Source organism: Heptranchias perlo, chromosome 29 (genome assembly GCF_035084215.1).
Source record: "Heptranchias perlo isolate sHepPer1 chromosome 29, sHepPer1.hap1, whole genome shotgun sequence".
Classification (NCBI taxonomy): Eukaryota; Metazoa; Chordata; class Chondrichthyes; order Hexanchiformes; family Hexanchidae; genus Heptranchias; species Heptranchias perlo.
This window is the reverse complement of record NC_090353.1, coordinates 23,998,069-24,014,041: the sequence shown is the minus strand read 5'-3', so window position 1 is coordinate 24,014,041 and position 15,973 is coordinate 23,998,069. Positions and strand designations below refer to the sequence as shown.

The window sequence follows — 15,973 nt, the reverse complement described above, 5'->3', positions numbered from 1 at the left end:
TTGCTGTTTTTATTTAAGGTTTCCAGCATTTGCAGTTTTAAAAAAAATTCATTTGATAGTAATTTATCATGCAGTGTGAAAGAGCTATTTTAAGTTACTTAATTTACTCATCAGCAATGGTTTCACATTTAACAATATGTTTCTATTCTGTCACCAATTTATTTACTAGGTTTCAAAACGTTGTTTCCATCACTGAAACTGAATAGGTAGCAGTAAAATTGAATTTACTAGTGTAGTGCGAGTTTTGCCCATATGTTGGGTCTTTGTGGAGTATCACTGTTGTATTGCATTTATGAATAATCTTAGATGATCAAGAACTGCTAGTGGAAAGTGTGAGCTGACTGAATGGAAGTATTTTTTGAGCAATGTCTATCGAGGAGGTGATGTCATAAGCAACCACTTCTGTGTGGGTAGTTACCAAAACTATGATTCAAGTTAAGGTAAACCACTTTGTCATATTAACCTTAAGACCAAAACTCCCACACCTTTGAATCATGGTAATTGCTGAGAAAAATAATATCTGAAAGATAGATGAATCATTGATAAAACAAACATTTGACTCATCTTCATCAAAATTATACCTTTCTGTAAATATCAAAGTGATACATTTCTGTGACATCTGTTTGAACTTAAAGCTGTCATAAACAACAGTAAATAATCTTACAAGTGTGAAACTTTTGAAATCATTTTACGATAAACATGAATACTGTAATAGCCAATATATATGAAGATTTCTGATATTTTCACAGTCATTATTCATGAGCACTACCAGCATGTGAGTTGTATTATTCTTTCCTGTGAATGAAAGAATGCCTGGGACTAACTTCATTGGTGAGATACTCTATTTATTTTATGGGCACTTTCCTCTCGATATAAACCTTAAGGAGACCTCTCAAAGAAATTCAGAATTAATCCTGCATGCTGCTGCTAACTGCTAATCCTTTTTTCACATGTGTGTATTTTCACTTTCGATTTTCACAAGTTCATCCTTTGACTGTAAATTACTCTTCATATATGTTCACTAGTCACTATGGATGTGGTTTTCGTACCCGTGACGTTGGCAGGTTAGACCACAGATAACACGAATAGCAATTACATACTACACATTGCACTGGAATTTTTCGTCATCTTTTTCAACTCATACACTTAATATGAAATAATACTATTTTTATGTGTGGTGCATCCAGTGGTGGTTTTTACTTCCTATGAACAACAGCTTGAACTATTTCTCCCTTGCAAAGATGAAGTGGAAGAAAATCCAACGTGGAGGCAGGAAACAGAATTGTTGACATTGTGTATCAGTATCCTTTTCCAACATTTACCTTATTGTGCCATACCAGTTAGCTTGGACATTTTTAATCAACAGAACAATATATACAGAATATAACATTTTTAATATATTAGTTATTTTATTAACAGTAATTACAAATAATAAGGCTCCTCAAAGTTCAGTAACAAGCCAACTTTTGATACCTATGCAAGCTGTCAAAACTCTTTCATTATCTATTCAAAATCTGAACCCGATTTACAGTGTTTTCCAGTTATGCTCCAGCTCACCTTTAAAATATGTTTAACATCTGACAATCTTAATGTTTTCTTTTCAAATGTCCTTATTATTTTTATATTATTGAATTAATAGAAAAAATTGGCAAGTTACGTTTGTACACAGTGTTTATGCTTGCTGCAATCTGTTTAACAAACATGCAAGTTCCTTTTGATCCCTTATCCAGAAATAATGATTTATTCAGTTACAACAAACTGCCTTGGTAATGTCATTTGTGATGCCATTTACGACAGCCTGTGTCCTCTTTGTATATTGCAATAAGATCTAGAAGGGAGCATTTGATCCGATGGAAAACATGCCTTCTTCCTTGCAGTTTTTAATACTTTAATCAGTTTGCCGAGGTTTTTATAAAGACCTTACAAACTCACTAAATATTTTGTCAAGTACTGAGTAGATGTATTAGTGCATTAACTTGGACCACCTGGATTAGTGGGACATTGGCTCATACTCAATGTCCAACACTGCTGTGCTCCTGATCTTAGGTGCATTATTGTAGGTATGTGCCCACAGGACAGCAAAAATTAGTGTCATCATCAGGCTACCCTTATGCAATTCCAATTAACCAATTTAGGGCAACATTGTGGCATCCTAGGAGCAAGTTGTTTACCAGACCCATCTGCTAAAGTTAGTGTGTGAACTAGGGAGCCGAGAGGAAAAAAATACAAAGGGGTTTGTACCCTCAAAAAGAAATAGATGTAACTCAAATTTCATCATTTTCAACAAATATTTCTACTGCATTTTAGATGTCAGCCTTGGCTCAGAGGTGGCACTCTTGCCTTAAGTTAGAAAGCCATAGGTCAAGCCCCACTCCAGAGACAAGCACACGATCTAGGCTGGCACTTCAGTGCAGTACTGAGGGAGTACTGGACTGTCAGAGGTGCTGTCTTTCAGATGAGACTGAAGCCCCATCTGGCCTCTCAGATGGATGTAAAAGATCCCATGGCACTATTTGAAGAAGAGCAGGGGAGTTCTTTTGGCATCTTGGCCAACATTTATTTCTCAACTAACACCACTAAAACAGATCAGCTGGTCACTTAAAACATTGTTGCTGGTAGGACCTTGTTGTGTGCAAATTGGATGCTGCATTTGTCTACGTTACAACAGTAATTATAATTCTAAAAATACTTTATTGGCTACGAAGTGCTTTGGGACATCATAGAATGATACAGCACAGAAGGAGGCCATTCAGCCCATCGTGCCAGTGCCGGCTCTTTGAAAGAGCTTTCCAACTTGTCCCACTCCCTCGCTCTTTCCCCAAAGCCCTGCAATTTTTTCCCCCTCAATTATTTATCCAATTCCCTTTTGAAAGTTATTATTAAATCTGCTTCCACCATCCTTTCAGGCAGTGCATTTCAAATCATAACAACTCGCTGTGTAAAAAAATGTTTCCTCATCTCGCCTCAGGTTGTTTTGCCATCCTGTTGTCATGAAAGTTGCTATGTAAATGCAAGTTGTTTCTTTCTTGGATCAATCAAAAATATCAACATTAAAGTAGGAATGCCTAAAATTTACCTGAAAACAAATGTACCCTATCATATTAAGATAAGAATTTCTACTTTGCAAACAGATATAATTAATGTTTGGTAGCAATAGGAAGCACAATGCAGATTATGGCAAATATTATCATTCACAGAGAATAAATGAGATATGGCAGCATTTATGCTTTTGCTTCATTTCTTCTCTAAACTACAATAGTCTACACAATTAAAAATGGGATGATTGCAATGAAGTATAGTGTCCATAATTAAAGTGTGATTGTGTGCATATCACACCTAAATACACTTGATTCCTTTATGCCTAGGCAAGGCCAAGTTCATAGGCCTTCTCGTTTTCTCATTGCTTTTGAAGATCAGTGTAGATACTTCCATGTTATAAAGCAATATATAGACACAAGATACTTACATCTTACCTTTGGTGTATTGTAGCTTTCCTATCAGGAAATTGACACATACTGAATGTGTTGAAATAAGTTACCACCTTCCCACTTCGCTCAGAGCGTGAGTCTTGCTGAGGAAGGAACTGTAATGAGGGGTGTGTCACTGTAAAACAAAAATCTGCTTTGAGTGTCTGTCCCTCCTTTTTTTCATGATTGCAATTGTCTGGAGCAATTTACTTTCCACCTTATGTTAACTCAGAACAAAAAGTGGGAGAGGGACTGCTGCCATTTCCCTCTTGCTGTTGAATCTAGCTTATTTTCTCAGCACTTGGGAAAATAACAGGTTAGCACTTCTTCAGGAAAAAAAATGTGCAGTAAATTTTATATATGGGTTTACTAACAATCTTGCATTATGTCATTTGATGGGGCCACTGTTCTGGCACCTAATTCCTAAGAACCCATTGTTTGCCTTCCTTCTTGATCAGAGGACTTAGATGATGTCGAGACATCAAGGGGATTATTAAAAAAGAAAATTCTTACAATAATGTTGGCAACCTGGTTTTTATTGATAAAGAAGCTATATTTTGCATAGTGAGGCTTGTCTGATGTTACTGTTGTCATTCATGCTGCACTACAGAAAGATAAAACTTAAATCCTGTTAGTTATTTACTGCCACCCATCTCTTAATGGTAGCCTATGTTTGGTGCCATAAGACTCCTTTTCATAAACAGTGTTATTGATATTGTTGGGGAGATGTGATATGAATGTGCCATTCGCAGCAAAGATGTTAAGCTCAGTTCCCGAATCACTTACTATTGCAATTCAATCATTCCCTTTTTGTTGATGATATCTCTCCAGCTGGTCTCCCATACTCCACCCTCCACAATCTTCAGCTCATGCAAAACTCTGCCGCCCATTTACTCCACACCAAGTCTCACTCACCCATCACCCCTGCGCTCGCTGACCTACATTGGGTCCCAGTCGCCCGACCCTTCCAATTTAAAATTCTCATCCTCTTGTTCAAATTCCTATCTCTGTAACCTGCTCCAGCCCTACAACCCTTCGGGAACTCTGTGTTTTTCCAACTCTAGCCTTGTGCGTCCCCCACTCCCTTCTTTCCACAATAGGCAGCCATGCCTTAAGCCGTCTAGGCCCTAAGCTGTGAATTCCCTCCCTAAACATCTCTGCTCTGCGCCTCCCTCAGCTCCTTTAAGACCCTCCTTAAAACCTATCACTTTGATCAAGCTCTTGGTCACCCCTCCTAATATCTGCTTTGGCTCGGTGTCAATTTTGTCTGATTATGCTCCTGTGAAGTGCTTTGGGATGTTTTTCTATGTCAAAGGCACTACATAAATGCAATTAGTAGTAGTTGTGGTTGCAAAGAATCTGTTGAACCAACACTATTCTCCATCCTGCTGGTCTCAATGTGAGACAAAACTTTGACTAAGTGGTTCATTTTCTATCACAGTATGCTTTAATTATGAAACTGGTTGAGGGAAATACTGAGGTGAACTTAGAAATGTTGGTACAGTTTGATCTTCTGCATCATTGTGTCACCACACTATTAACCCCTTGTTGCCTATAAGCAAGTGTAAATTCAAGGTGGATTTTGTTGCTATGTCAGTCTGTGTTTACCATGTTTGCACCAGTGCTATACCAAAACCATCACCAATGGTGAAATGTTGGGAGTGAGTTTTATTTTGGTCAGGTGGGAGTGTCTGACATGCATGGAACCCCAGTATTCTGCTTAAGAGTCTCCAAACCAAACTACTCAGAAATTCATATAAGTAGTTTTCATTTGCCTGATATGGAATGCACTTTCTCCATAAGGACGCACTTACAGGTGCAGGTTGGCAAGAATCAAAATGTAAGGACTCCTCCTGTTCCCCCACCACCCCTCCTTCACCCCTTCACTCCACCATACGCATGTGTACTAATGGAGTTCAACCTGTTCACCCAGCACAGATCACTGGTGAGCTTCCTGCTTGTCCAGTTTCACCACCATATATGTTAGAACATTGGTTTGCAGAATTATCTGGAGCCGTGTGGAAAGCTTTGCAGCTCCCAGTGGTACGTCTACCCCTCCTAGTCCCAGGAAGAGATCTTAGCAGTTTTATGGCAAAAATCTTCCATCAATATGATGAAGGGTCCTGCATGTGGCAACTGATGACATGTAGCCACTTTAGTGTTCTAGATGTCCAAGTCACACAGTATGTACCAAACTAACTCACTACCAATTGCTTAATCCAAATTCTCTTTAACAAGGAAAAGTGTCCACCATGAGGTTGATTCCCCCTTCCAGGGTGCTGAGCAACAGGCCAGAGCTCTCCCTCCTTGCAAATGCTTTCTCTTCTTGTCATAAACCTACCTCATAGCGCAGTTCCGGATCTTGAACAAAGGCAGAAGGAAACTGGAACCCACCAGATGTAACAACTGGGACTAACACTCCATTTATCTGTCGTTCAATACAGTAAAGATCCCCTTGACCTGCAAAGAGCCATAGGACCACACTTGGAGGCAACCAGCACATTCCACTGGGTAGCCCATTGTTCAGATGGGGCAAGGAGTGCACAGGATGCCCAAGCATCTCTGTGAATAACACATCTGCAAAAGAAGTCTGCATTTCTTCCAAAAATGCCTGAAACAGCCACTCCAATATTACTCCATATGATGTTATGCAGCACATCATTCATGAAGACACACAATAGGAAGGGTGACTGTGGATAATCCTGGCTCATATTTCTTTTGAGAAATATGCTTCTATATACCCTTACAGAGACAAAATCCGGGATTCATCCATGTACTCTCATACCTTCATACTTCTTCATCAGGGCTACACGAGGGAATGGATTGAATGCCTTCTGAAAATTGATGAAAGTAAAATAAGTAGGTTTCCCTTGAGCCACATGAACTTCTTTGGTCTCAAATAAAACTACAACCAATCCCACTCATTCATTGTGAGAATGGACTCCAATCTGGTACAAATACATGCCATGACAACCCAAAGAATCACCATAGGAGCCACTGATATCAGTGATTTCCTTGATAGATTTCACTAGGATCCTCCTTCTTGTTGGTTACAAACCATAGTTGCATTTTGGAACATCCAGGGAATTGACATCTGAAATAAAATCCTATTCACCAACATCAGAAAGACAGCTTCAGGATGAGACAGCTTTCTTGGTACTGATCACTAAGACCATTACCATCGTCCCATCCTACACCAAAAGCAAAGCAGCCTTTAGGACTTGGACATGAATAGCGTTCATGATTGCACCCTACCATTAGTCACGCATGCAGTATGGAGTCCACTTTCTCTCAGTGAACTGGTTCATTAAAACTTTCTATCTGTGCAGAACACTCTGCCCTGTGAGTTTTTTTGAAGAGCAGCATAGTCCAAGTTGTTAGCACCAGCCCAGAAGGAGCCCTTTCAGCCATTTCTGATGTTAGTCTTTGGCCAAAGGAAAAATAATTTTGGATGATTTTTGTGTAATCGCGGATGAAATCAACTCACTGATCTGCCTTCTTCTCCATAATGACCCTCATGTCATGCTACATCATAATCCACCCCTGCAACAGTTCTTGGATGCTCTAAAGAGGCTTTAAGTATTGCTTTCAACTAACATCTACCCTTGCCTCCATGGATACCTTAGTGAACGAACAGCTGGCAGCTTCCAGTTTGTTTATGACTTCAGTTGCAGAGACAAGAAAATCATTAATCACTCCATCTGCCATTGAGTCCACACTCTTGGCAATCACATTAACCCAGTCCAAGCTTCATGATCAGCAATATCTTTCTTGTAGCTGAGTGCCTTGACATGATCACTTGTAACATGTAAGCCATCAGCCACTCTAACTTGGTGGTCATCCCTTGTCATGAAGCCCATGGTGCAGAGTTTTCAACTGACATTGAACAATGTAATTGGGAAATAAAGGATGTTTCCACCAATTCATAACTACATGCTTGATTGCTGGACTGCTCTGAATCATATGCCGGGGATTTGGTCAACCATGGCTAGGAAGCTGAGGAGACAGCTGCCATGGAGATTTGCCACCAAATTTGAAGCTCTACATTTGACATATTCCAATCACCCTTTCAACCTTGATTGACAACACATCAACCTACAGAATAATGATTCAGGATGATTTTTGTGTAATTGTAATCCCTTGTGGATAAACTCAATGGAATAATCCCCTTCATCACTGTGATAGAGTTTGTGCCAAGATTCCCACTGGGTCAATCTCAAGGACTTCCAAAGTCAGATTCCACATCTTTGAACCAGTGGCAGCAATGTGCCCACTGCACAATGGCCCCAAAATTATTGGGGTCTGGGAGGGTGAAAAGGAAAATTTCTACCTGGTGGGACCAGGAATTCAGGGCAAACTCTATGCCAGGAATTTTCCCTTATTACACTGGCCCTTTAAGTTCCCATCAAGGGGCCTGTATGAGGAGTTCCCTGGCTTCCTTGGGAAATTCTGCCCATTCTTTCCTTAAAAGGTCTCATGAGAAATCATGAAATAAAAACAGAAAATGTCTGAAAACACTCAACAGGTCAGGCAGTGGCTGTGGGGAGAGGGAGGTATGGTTAGCGTTTCAGGCCTTATGACCCTTTGTCAGACCTGCAAAATGGGAAATCATGTCAGTTGAGAGCTGGTGTGAGTCTTGCTGAGGGTCTTAAGAAAGCACTAAACCTTTACTGAATCAATTCTGAAGAAGGACTAGAAGGACAAGGGCAGCAGGTGCATGTGAACACCACCACCTGCACATTCCCCTCCAAGTCACACACTATCCTGACTTGGAAATATATCGCCGGTCCTTCATCGTCGCGAGGTCAAAATCCTGGAACTCCCTACCTAACAGCACTGTGGGAGTACCTTCACCACATGGACTGCAGCGGTTCAAGGCAGCGGCTCACCACCACCTACTCAAGGGCAGCTCGGGATGGGCAATAAATGCTGGCCTCGCCAGCGACGCCCTCATCCCATGAATGAATAAAAAAGGGTCTGCATCCAAAATGTAAACTTGTCTGTTCTTTTCACAGATGGACTGATCTGCTGTGTGTTTCTGGCATATTTTGTTTTTATTTCAAGTCTCATTGTCGGTTATATTTTGAAACCAAAATGAGTTAGTCAGTCAGTCGAGACTTGACGTTTCTGCTACACTGGTAAGAATTGGAGAGGTTAGCGTGGGTAAATGTTTGATAATGTGCACAATTAAAAACTCCAGGTTTCGCTCTGAAGTCTGATCAGTATATTTGTGGTGGTGCAAATTTGGCGATATACAGCTCAGGTCTCTAACCAGAAAACCTTTCCACATTCCACAACCCAGCACAGGAACACACCCTTCAGTTGTCTCCTGTTCTCTTCGCATCACGTGCTTGGAACAGTCTGCCCGAGCTAATTAGCATATGCTCTTTATGTTTGGACGTCAAAACCCACCCCTACATCTCAGATTTGGTATAATCTCCAATACACCATGGTGTTAATATCAGAAAAAAATCATGAGCTATGTATTTCTCAATAAATTGAAACATTTTTTGATTAAGCTCGAAGCATGGAGAGTTTACATTTTCAAGCATGTTAATAGTGTGAAAAAAAGTTGAGGAAAGATGTATTATTAAGGAGATTATTGTTGTACAGGATCATGGTTTCCCCCAAGTCTGCGAGTTGGTTTGGTCTGCGGTATAGCGCTCTTGGTCGCTCAGTTCACGCCGGCCCAAGATGGCCGGGGGTTGGGGTCTGGTGACAGAGAGTCATGAAAGGGATATGATGACAAATTACGTTAGAACTTTTTTTTGACTCACTCATATATATAAAAAAAAATCAACGCCCTCTTTTTTTTCGACTCTTAATTCCTTTTTTCCCCCAAATCTTTTCAATCCGTCAAGACATAGCATGATAGTACCAGGAAGAAAATGGGTGAGAAGCACGAACTGCGTCTTAAAAGCCCAGCGGGTGCGGAACCCGCCGTTTATCCCTGGCCGTTACCAGTCTATGTAAGTGGAGGGGAAAAACAATAGGTTATGCGCGGGCTCTCGGGCGGTAACAAGGCGGGCAGGGCAAGGGAAGGGAGCGGGGATTGGTCGGGCCCAAGCAGCACCGACACCGAAACCTCCCTAAAAATTACTTTTTGTCAAAACTTATTTATTTAATATATGTTGATGTACAGAGTAAAGAGCGGCGAAAATGTTAAACATTTTAAGGAGAAATTGCTTATTTGTTAGTGTATATGTGTGGTTGGTGTGTGAGAGAGAGGGAGTGTTTAGTACCGTCCTGAGCCGGTGTCGGGGGACGGACGGGATATTCTCTTTGTTTGAGCGGTACATTCATTGTCGGGTGAATTAATTCGAGTCGGAGCGGCCTTGATCCGGGTTTAAGGGTCGAGCCGTTGTATTTTTTGAGGGGGGAGGCTGTTGTTGAAGGCGTTAATTGAGGGGATTATTTCAAAACCGAATGGACAACCCCATTGTGTTGCCGAATGACTTTAGTCATTGACGTTTGGCTGGGTTTCCTATCCCCGTCCTGTGTGTGACTTGAGGGCTGTGAGTTGGTGCTGTTTTGGTGGCCGGTTTCAGATAGGGAGGTTGCTTGAGGCCTAAATAAATAAATGTTAGGACAAGCGTGCAGAACTACTCGGTTCTACGTGCGGTTCTTTATGGGAAGGTATTTTGGGGGGTACGTCTACTTTCAGTTATAACAGTACCACGTGCTGAATTTCCCCTGTCTCTATCTTTGATTATTTTGCTCGTTTACATTAAACTGTAATCACGAGAGAAGCATGTTAGTGTGGAAAATGACTCTAGAGCTATCAGTTTTGACTTCGGAATGACTGGAATTCATGAGGAGCGACTGCTTTTAATGGATGTGTGTCTACATCCACTAGTTACAGTATATGCCTACTGCTTCTGGGACCTAGGAGAAATAGATACGTTTTTTTAATGGAATGCACAATTGGCAATATTTCGCCAATCGGGCGATGCCAGGCTTGGCGTGGACGTTGCCAATGTATCTGGTACGATGACCATGCGTTGTTATGGTTTGATAGTGCACAGCCCCGTGCTGACGTTCCTCCAGGCTGTGGGAGGGGAAACTCAATTTGGCAAATCAGCATTAAACAGCTGTTGGCTCAAAACGATACCGTGATAGATTAGCTAAGGGAAAATACGGGGTTCTCCCTTGAAATAATTGAGTATGCTTGTCTTGTTACCAGAAATGCCACATAATGTTACAAGCTTATTGACTAATATGTTTGTAACATTATGTTAGATGTAAAGTTCAGAAACTTCTGTACTGTAACGTTCTATGATTCGGTTATGAGTCACACTTTTTTTACACACGATTTAGAAAATGTGCATATTCATCTGCGTTGTCACTGGAGGAAATGTGACAAAACGGAATATTTTAAACTATGGAATCCCAGTAAAATTTATTACAGAATATTGGAATGAGTTTTGAGGAGGAAAAGTAACATATATCTAAAAGTATTGCAGTGAGTATTCAGTGGGGAGCTGTTAAATACATAATTCATTCCACTTGTGGAAAAGCCTTTATTAACAGCAGAGTTGTGTTCTATTTATACATTTTTAAAAATAAATAACATTTGAAAGGGATATTAATACCTAGTCAGTCATGCAAGCAGAAAACTAATTGGGCTGGTGGACACTCTTGATCCAAAATAACACATTTTGAACTTTTGCATCCCAGAATAACTGAGGTTTCATCTTTTGGCTTATGAAGATCTAAATGCATAAAATTGGATCTGGGCTGTTGTACAAAAACAAAATGTACTGTTCATGCTTCAGTCCCATAACTTTTTTCTCCCTCTTAAACTACCAAGTTAAAACACTCAGCTAAGGTCAGCTTTGGTTAAAGGATATTTTTAATATGCTACTGTCAATTTTTAGTTATGTTCTAATATACGTTGGATTCTGTACCGTGTATCCGAATTACTAGTTCAAGTAGGTTTCTTGTGGCATGGAGTGATGTGAATATGATAAATATAGCCACAAACCGAGCTTGCCAGATAAAGTGTGAATTATAACTTCGCGAGTGGAAATAATGATGCCATCTCACTGCTAACGATAACTATGTCTTTTGATATAACATTTAATGGGATTATTGGGAGGGTGGAGAATTTTTTAATATTCCAGTTAGGTTGTGTAAAATTGCTATGGAACAAAAAATAGCATTTATATAGTGGCTTTAATGTAAAATGTCCCAACACACTTCGCAGGAGCATTATCAAACAAAATTTGACACTGAGATATTAGGACAGGTGTCCAAAGGCTTGATCAAAGAGAGAGGTTTTAAGGAACATCTTAAAGGAGGTGAAAGGTTTAGGGAGGGAATTCCAGAGCTTAGGGCCTAGGCAGCTGAAGGCACGGTCACCAATAGTGGTGTGAAGAGAATCGGGGACGTACAAGAGGCCAGAATTGGAGGTATCTTTGAAAACTTTCATTTTTCTTCTCTCCTGAAGACACAGATTATTGATGTTTGGTTTCAGGAGTATTTCCTCAAGTAGCCACTCTTGATGTATGAGCCTAGTCAGTGAGTTTTGGTATATTAGCTGGAGAGTATCACACCTGACTTGCCAATGCTGTTCTTGCCCAATGACTCATGCACTTTCCAGAGTACCATTGGCTAGCAATGAGGAGTGGAAACCCTGGCTAATTGCTTCTTTCTCTTTCCTCCCCCCTACCTGAGGCCAGTTGATGTATTGTAACTGTTGGTCTGGCTGAGATCAGCAGATTTAGTACAGAAGGGGATTGAACTGGGAGCTTCTAGTCTGTATAGCACACTAAGTTGTGCCTTAACCCAATTGATCCTCAGGTGGAGCTATCTTAAGAAAACTTTTAATTCCCACTTGGTAACCACTCCAAAATGATCAGTTATGTTGTCATGCAAGCTAATTTGGATTTTGGCTCAGTGACTGCTAATCTACACTTAGAAAAAAGTCAGTGATTACTGCTTGTCATTGCCTTTACATTGTTGATTTATTTACATTGATTCATTTGGTTTGTACTTTTCATAATCTACAGTAGCTGGTTGTAATACGAATGTGTCCTGCGATCTTCAACTTTAAAAAAAATCTGTCGTCTAGTAATCGGTTGCTGTCTTTTTTTACACATTTTTATTTAACTTTTGATTTAACTTGCCTTGATTTTTTTTCCCCCATGATATTTCAAGGTCCTGCATTTCTGCTAAATGGGTGTCCTGCACCCAGACTTCTATCAACCCCATCTTTGATAAGCTGGAATGTGATGACACCTCCACTTGATTTGTTTCCTATACAACCTATTGTTCAGTTCAGGAGTTGAGTGAAATGGGAATTCGACCTTGCATGCTGCACTATGTGGTGCACTGCATACTTACAAATTAAAAGCAGGAGTGTGGTAACTTATTGCCGATTTATACAACAAAACTACTTCAGTAAATCGTTCAATATTGCTTGAAGCTTTCATTGCTGTGGAAACTACTCCTTTTATATTTTAAGATGGATTCCACAGTAGTGGGACAACAGAAAAGAATCTGTGTGCCATCTTGTGCCATGTAGCTGTTTTTACATCATATTTAACAACTTTGTGAATGCCATGGCTTCCTCATTAGTTTTGGGAAAGTCTGTACAAGCCAGTGAGTGAAAATGCCACTCTGGCCTGTATTGGTAGATGAGATGTTCATATCCAATACCCAGATAAGATGGTGGAAATTATTAATATTGTTGCTGGGGATGTTCGTAAAACCCATCTCTTTAGGTCTTAGAACCTCTGGAGGAGCAGTGCATTTTCTAACTTTACTGTGCTGCTGTCATTGATAACATGGTAAACAGGGCAATAATCATTTGTACAGAATTAGTGAAGGGAGTGGGTTTCTGTTACTACTGAAGTACGATTATTAGAATTTGAGAGAAGATATCAATTATAGAACAAAAAGGACATCCCAGAGAGGTTTACAGATGAGCGAAATGAACATGGATACAGAATGCAAAGGAGACTAGATGAAGTAGATTTAAGGGACAGAGCTGAAAAAGCAGTTAAAATGATAAGACTTGCACAGGCTTTTGAAAGCAGGGAGTAGACTACTGCTAGATGATAGAAAAGTGTGAGCAGGGATATAAGACTGAAGATGATCACTGAAGTAGGTTAGGAAAGACTGTGGAGGCACTTAAATGTGAGCATCAATTTGCCAGGGCACAGGGGATCAGTCAAGTCTAGTGAGGACTGTGGTAATGGACATGTAATGCTTTAAACTGGTTAGAATACGAGCACTGGCATTCTAGATACATTATAGCTAAAGTTGGAGGTTATAAAGGCAAGAATAAGAGTTTCAACGACAATAAGGAAGTAGTGGGGCAATGATGGGCAGTGTTAGACAGATGGAAGAAGGCAATCTTAGTGACAGAATGGATGTGGGCAGTCTTTCACAACACATGAGGTACAAAAAGAAAATTTAACTGGCACAAGTGTTCAAGTCCTTTTTATATTACAGCTCAGAAGAGCTGATTAAGTCTCCCAAGGCCCAATCTGTAATGTTAAATGGCTTGAATGTTTCTGTTGGGTATCTATTTTTCAGGATTGCACTAAATTGAAGTCCTTAATGCTCCATTATGGTAAATGTGTCTTAAATTAAAATATACGCATAAGGACATTTTCAGTGTCAATTTGACACTTTTTTTTCTTGAACTGAGTTGTGACAAAATTCCAGTCACTTTTTTTAAAGTTAAAGATTATTAGTTTCCAAACCATGTCGTACTGTAATTCCAACAACTAAGAAAAAGATTTTCAAGAATTTCTGATAAAACCACTAACGGTAATAATTTTAATGGTTTCATTATAACGGCAACAAAAATACGCTTGTATTGTACAAGGTGCAATTGGGTAGGCAAATCAATATGATGTTACTTTGGAAATCTGGTTTCTACTTGTGCATGAATGTAACACTTCTAAAATGTGAGTAGCAGTTGGGATAGATCTGTACTATATTTTATATGTTGGAAGGTAGAAAACAGATTTGCACACAAGTGAAATTGAACACAGAAATCAGATGAAGGGCAGTGGTGTCAATATTTGGACACTTACAGCACAATCTTCCAGAATTCAACTCTGAACCAAAATTTAAAAAAACATTTGTGGCACAACTGGGCCTCGGATTCCATGCAGGAGACACCATTATCAGCAACAACAATTAAAATGCCTTGTGTGATTTCACCCCATTTGTTGTCTGTCGTTGCCACTTTTACGTTACGCTGAGATAGGATAATTGCAGTTCACACCTCAAAAATATGTAATTTACTTTGTATTATGTATTTTCTACATCAAATTTCACTTAATTCACCACTTCCAAACAGATTCAGTTAAACAGCACTAAGTTTCAGCATTGTTCAGCTGAAACCCTTGCTAACATTTATCAGCAATGTCATATTTTTGGAGCTAAAATTGTTTTCCTTGATCCAAGCAAAATCACTAGGTTTCTCTTGCCACTTCTGTTGCAGATCTTGACATGACTGTTTTCTTGCTGCTGCTGCTTCTGCTTCTCCATCTATAGCAAATGCCAATGTCATTTCAGTTATGGTTGGAAATATCCATCCCCTCTCTGCTATGTGCTTGATCCTACTTCCTTCAAAACTCCTCCCCTGAAAATTTCTCAGCTTACATTCTGCTATAGAGCTGCACTACTATTAATCACATTAAAAGGTCAAAGAATTGCACTCAAGCAATAGAAGAGTGACCTGCATCTCGTGAGCCACGTATTGGGTACTGTTGAGTTATTGGGTCAGTCTGTATACGTTTGTGTACACAATGGGAAACGATAGAAAGGCGGTTTGCTTAAGTTGAGAAACCTAGATGAAGGGTCAAGGCATGTGTTGTAGGACAGTAGGTAATGCTAGTATTTCAACATGTTTTTTAAAAATTAAAAATGAGTTATGCTGTTCTGTTTACCTGTTATGATTACAAGATGATCAGGCTCTGAATGAACATAGTTATCGAAATTACATTAAATTTAGTATCAAAATACTATGCACTGGTGCATCTTATTGGGCCCTAAAAGTATTCTTGCCCGTGGCAGAATTTATTTCCTCCATTGCATGTTAGAAAAATTGATTTTTAAAAAAAAATTAGATTGGTTCTTTTGAAAAGGAATTTTGAAATTTAAAGAATCTAATTTGTGGTTTATGTTTTGTATTAACCAAAGATGTTTCATAAGTTACACTTAAAGTAGTACTTTGGAATGTTCTTAAAAGAAATTACACAGTTCTGAGGTGTTTCATTATTTGAATTAGGATTATTGTGGTTGTGGCGTTCACTTTTTCCACAATGCTGAAATAAAGGATAGTGTTCAAGTGCTGGATTTCAAGTTCAGCACTCAGCCAAATGCTGATTAAAATTTAATCTTGGACATATTGCCTTCCCTGCAAGCAAACCTTATAAATAAAACTCAGCCAGGTAGCGGATGAATGGATATATAGGCTTTGCTCAAATCCGAAATGGTGATGCTGGATGAACAGTCAGATCGTTACTTTGTAAATCACGGAAAGT

At 39.5% G+C, this 15,973-nt stretch overlaps 1 protein-coding gene across 4 annotated transcripts in view; it reads left to right on the top strand.

Annotated features, from left to right (window-relative positions):
• Window positions 1-9,155: 9,155 nt before the first annotated feature.
• dot1l (DOT1-like histone H3K79 methyltransferase) overlaps window positions 9,156-15,973 on the top strand; it is a 95,800-nt gene continuing 88,982 nt past the window's right edge. For all 4 annotated transcript variants that reach the window (XM_067968310.1, XM_067968307.1, XM_067968309.1 and 1 more), the window contains exon 1: window positions 9,156-9,436. In XM_067968310.1, the coding sequence (XP_067824411.1) occupies window positions 9,356-9,436 (81 nt within the window). In that variant the 5' untranslated portion in view covers window positions 9,156-9,355. The remainder of the gene's footprint in view (window positions 9,437-15,973) is intronic.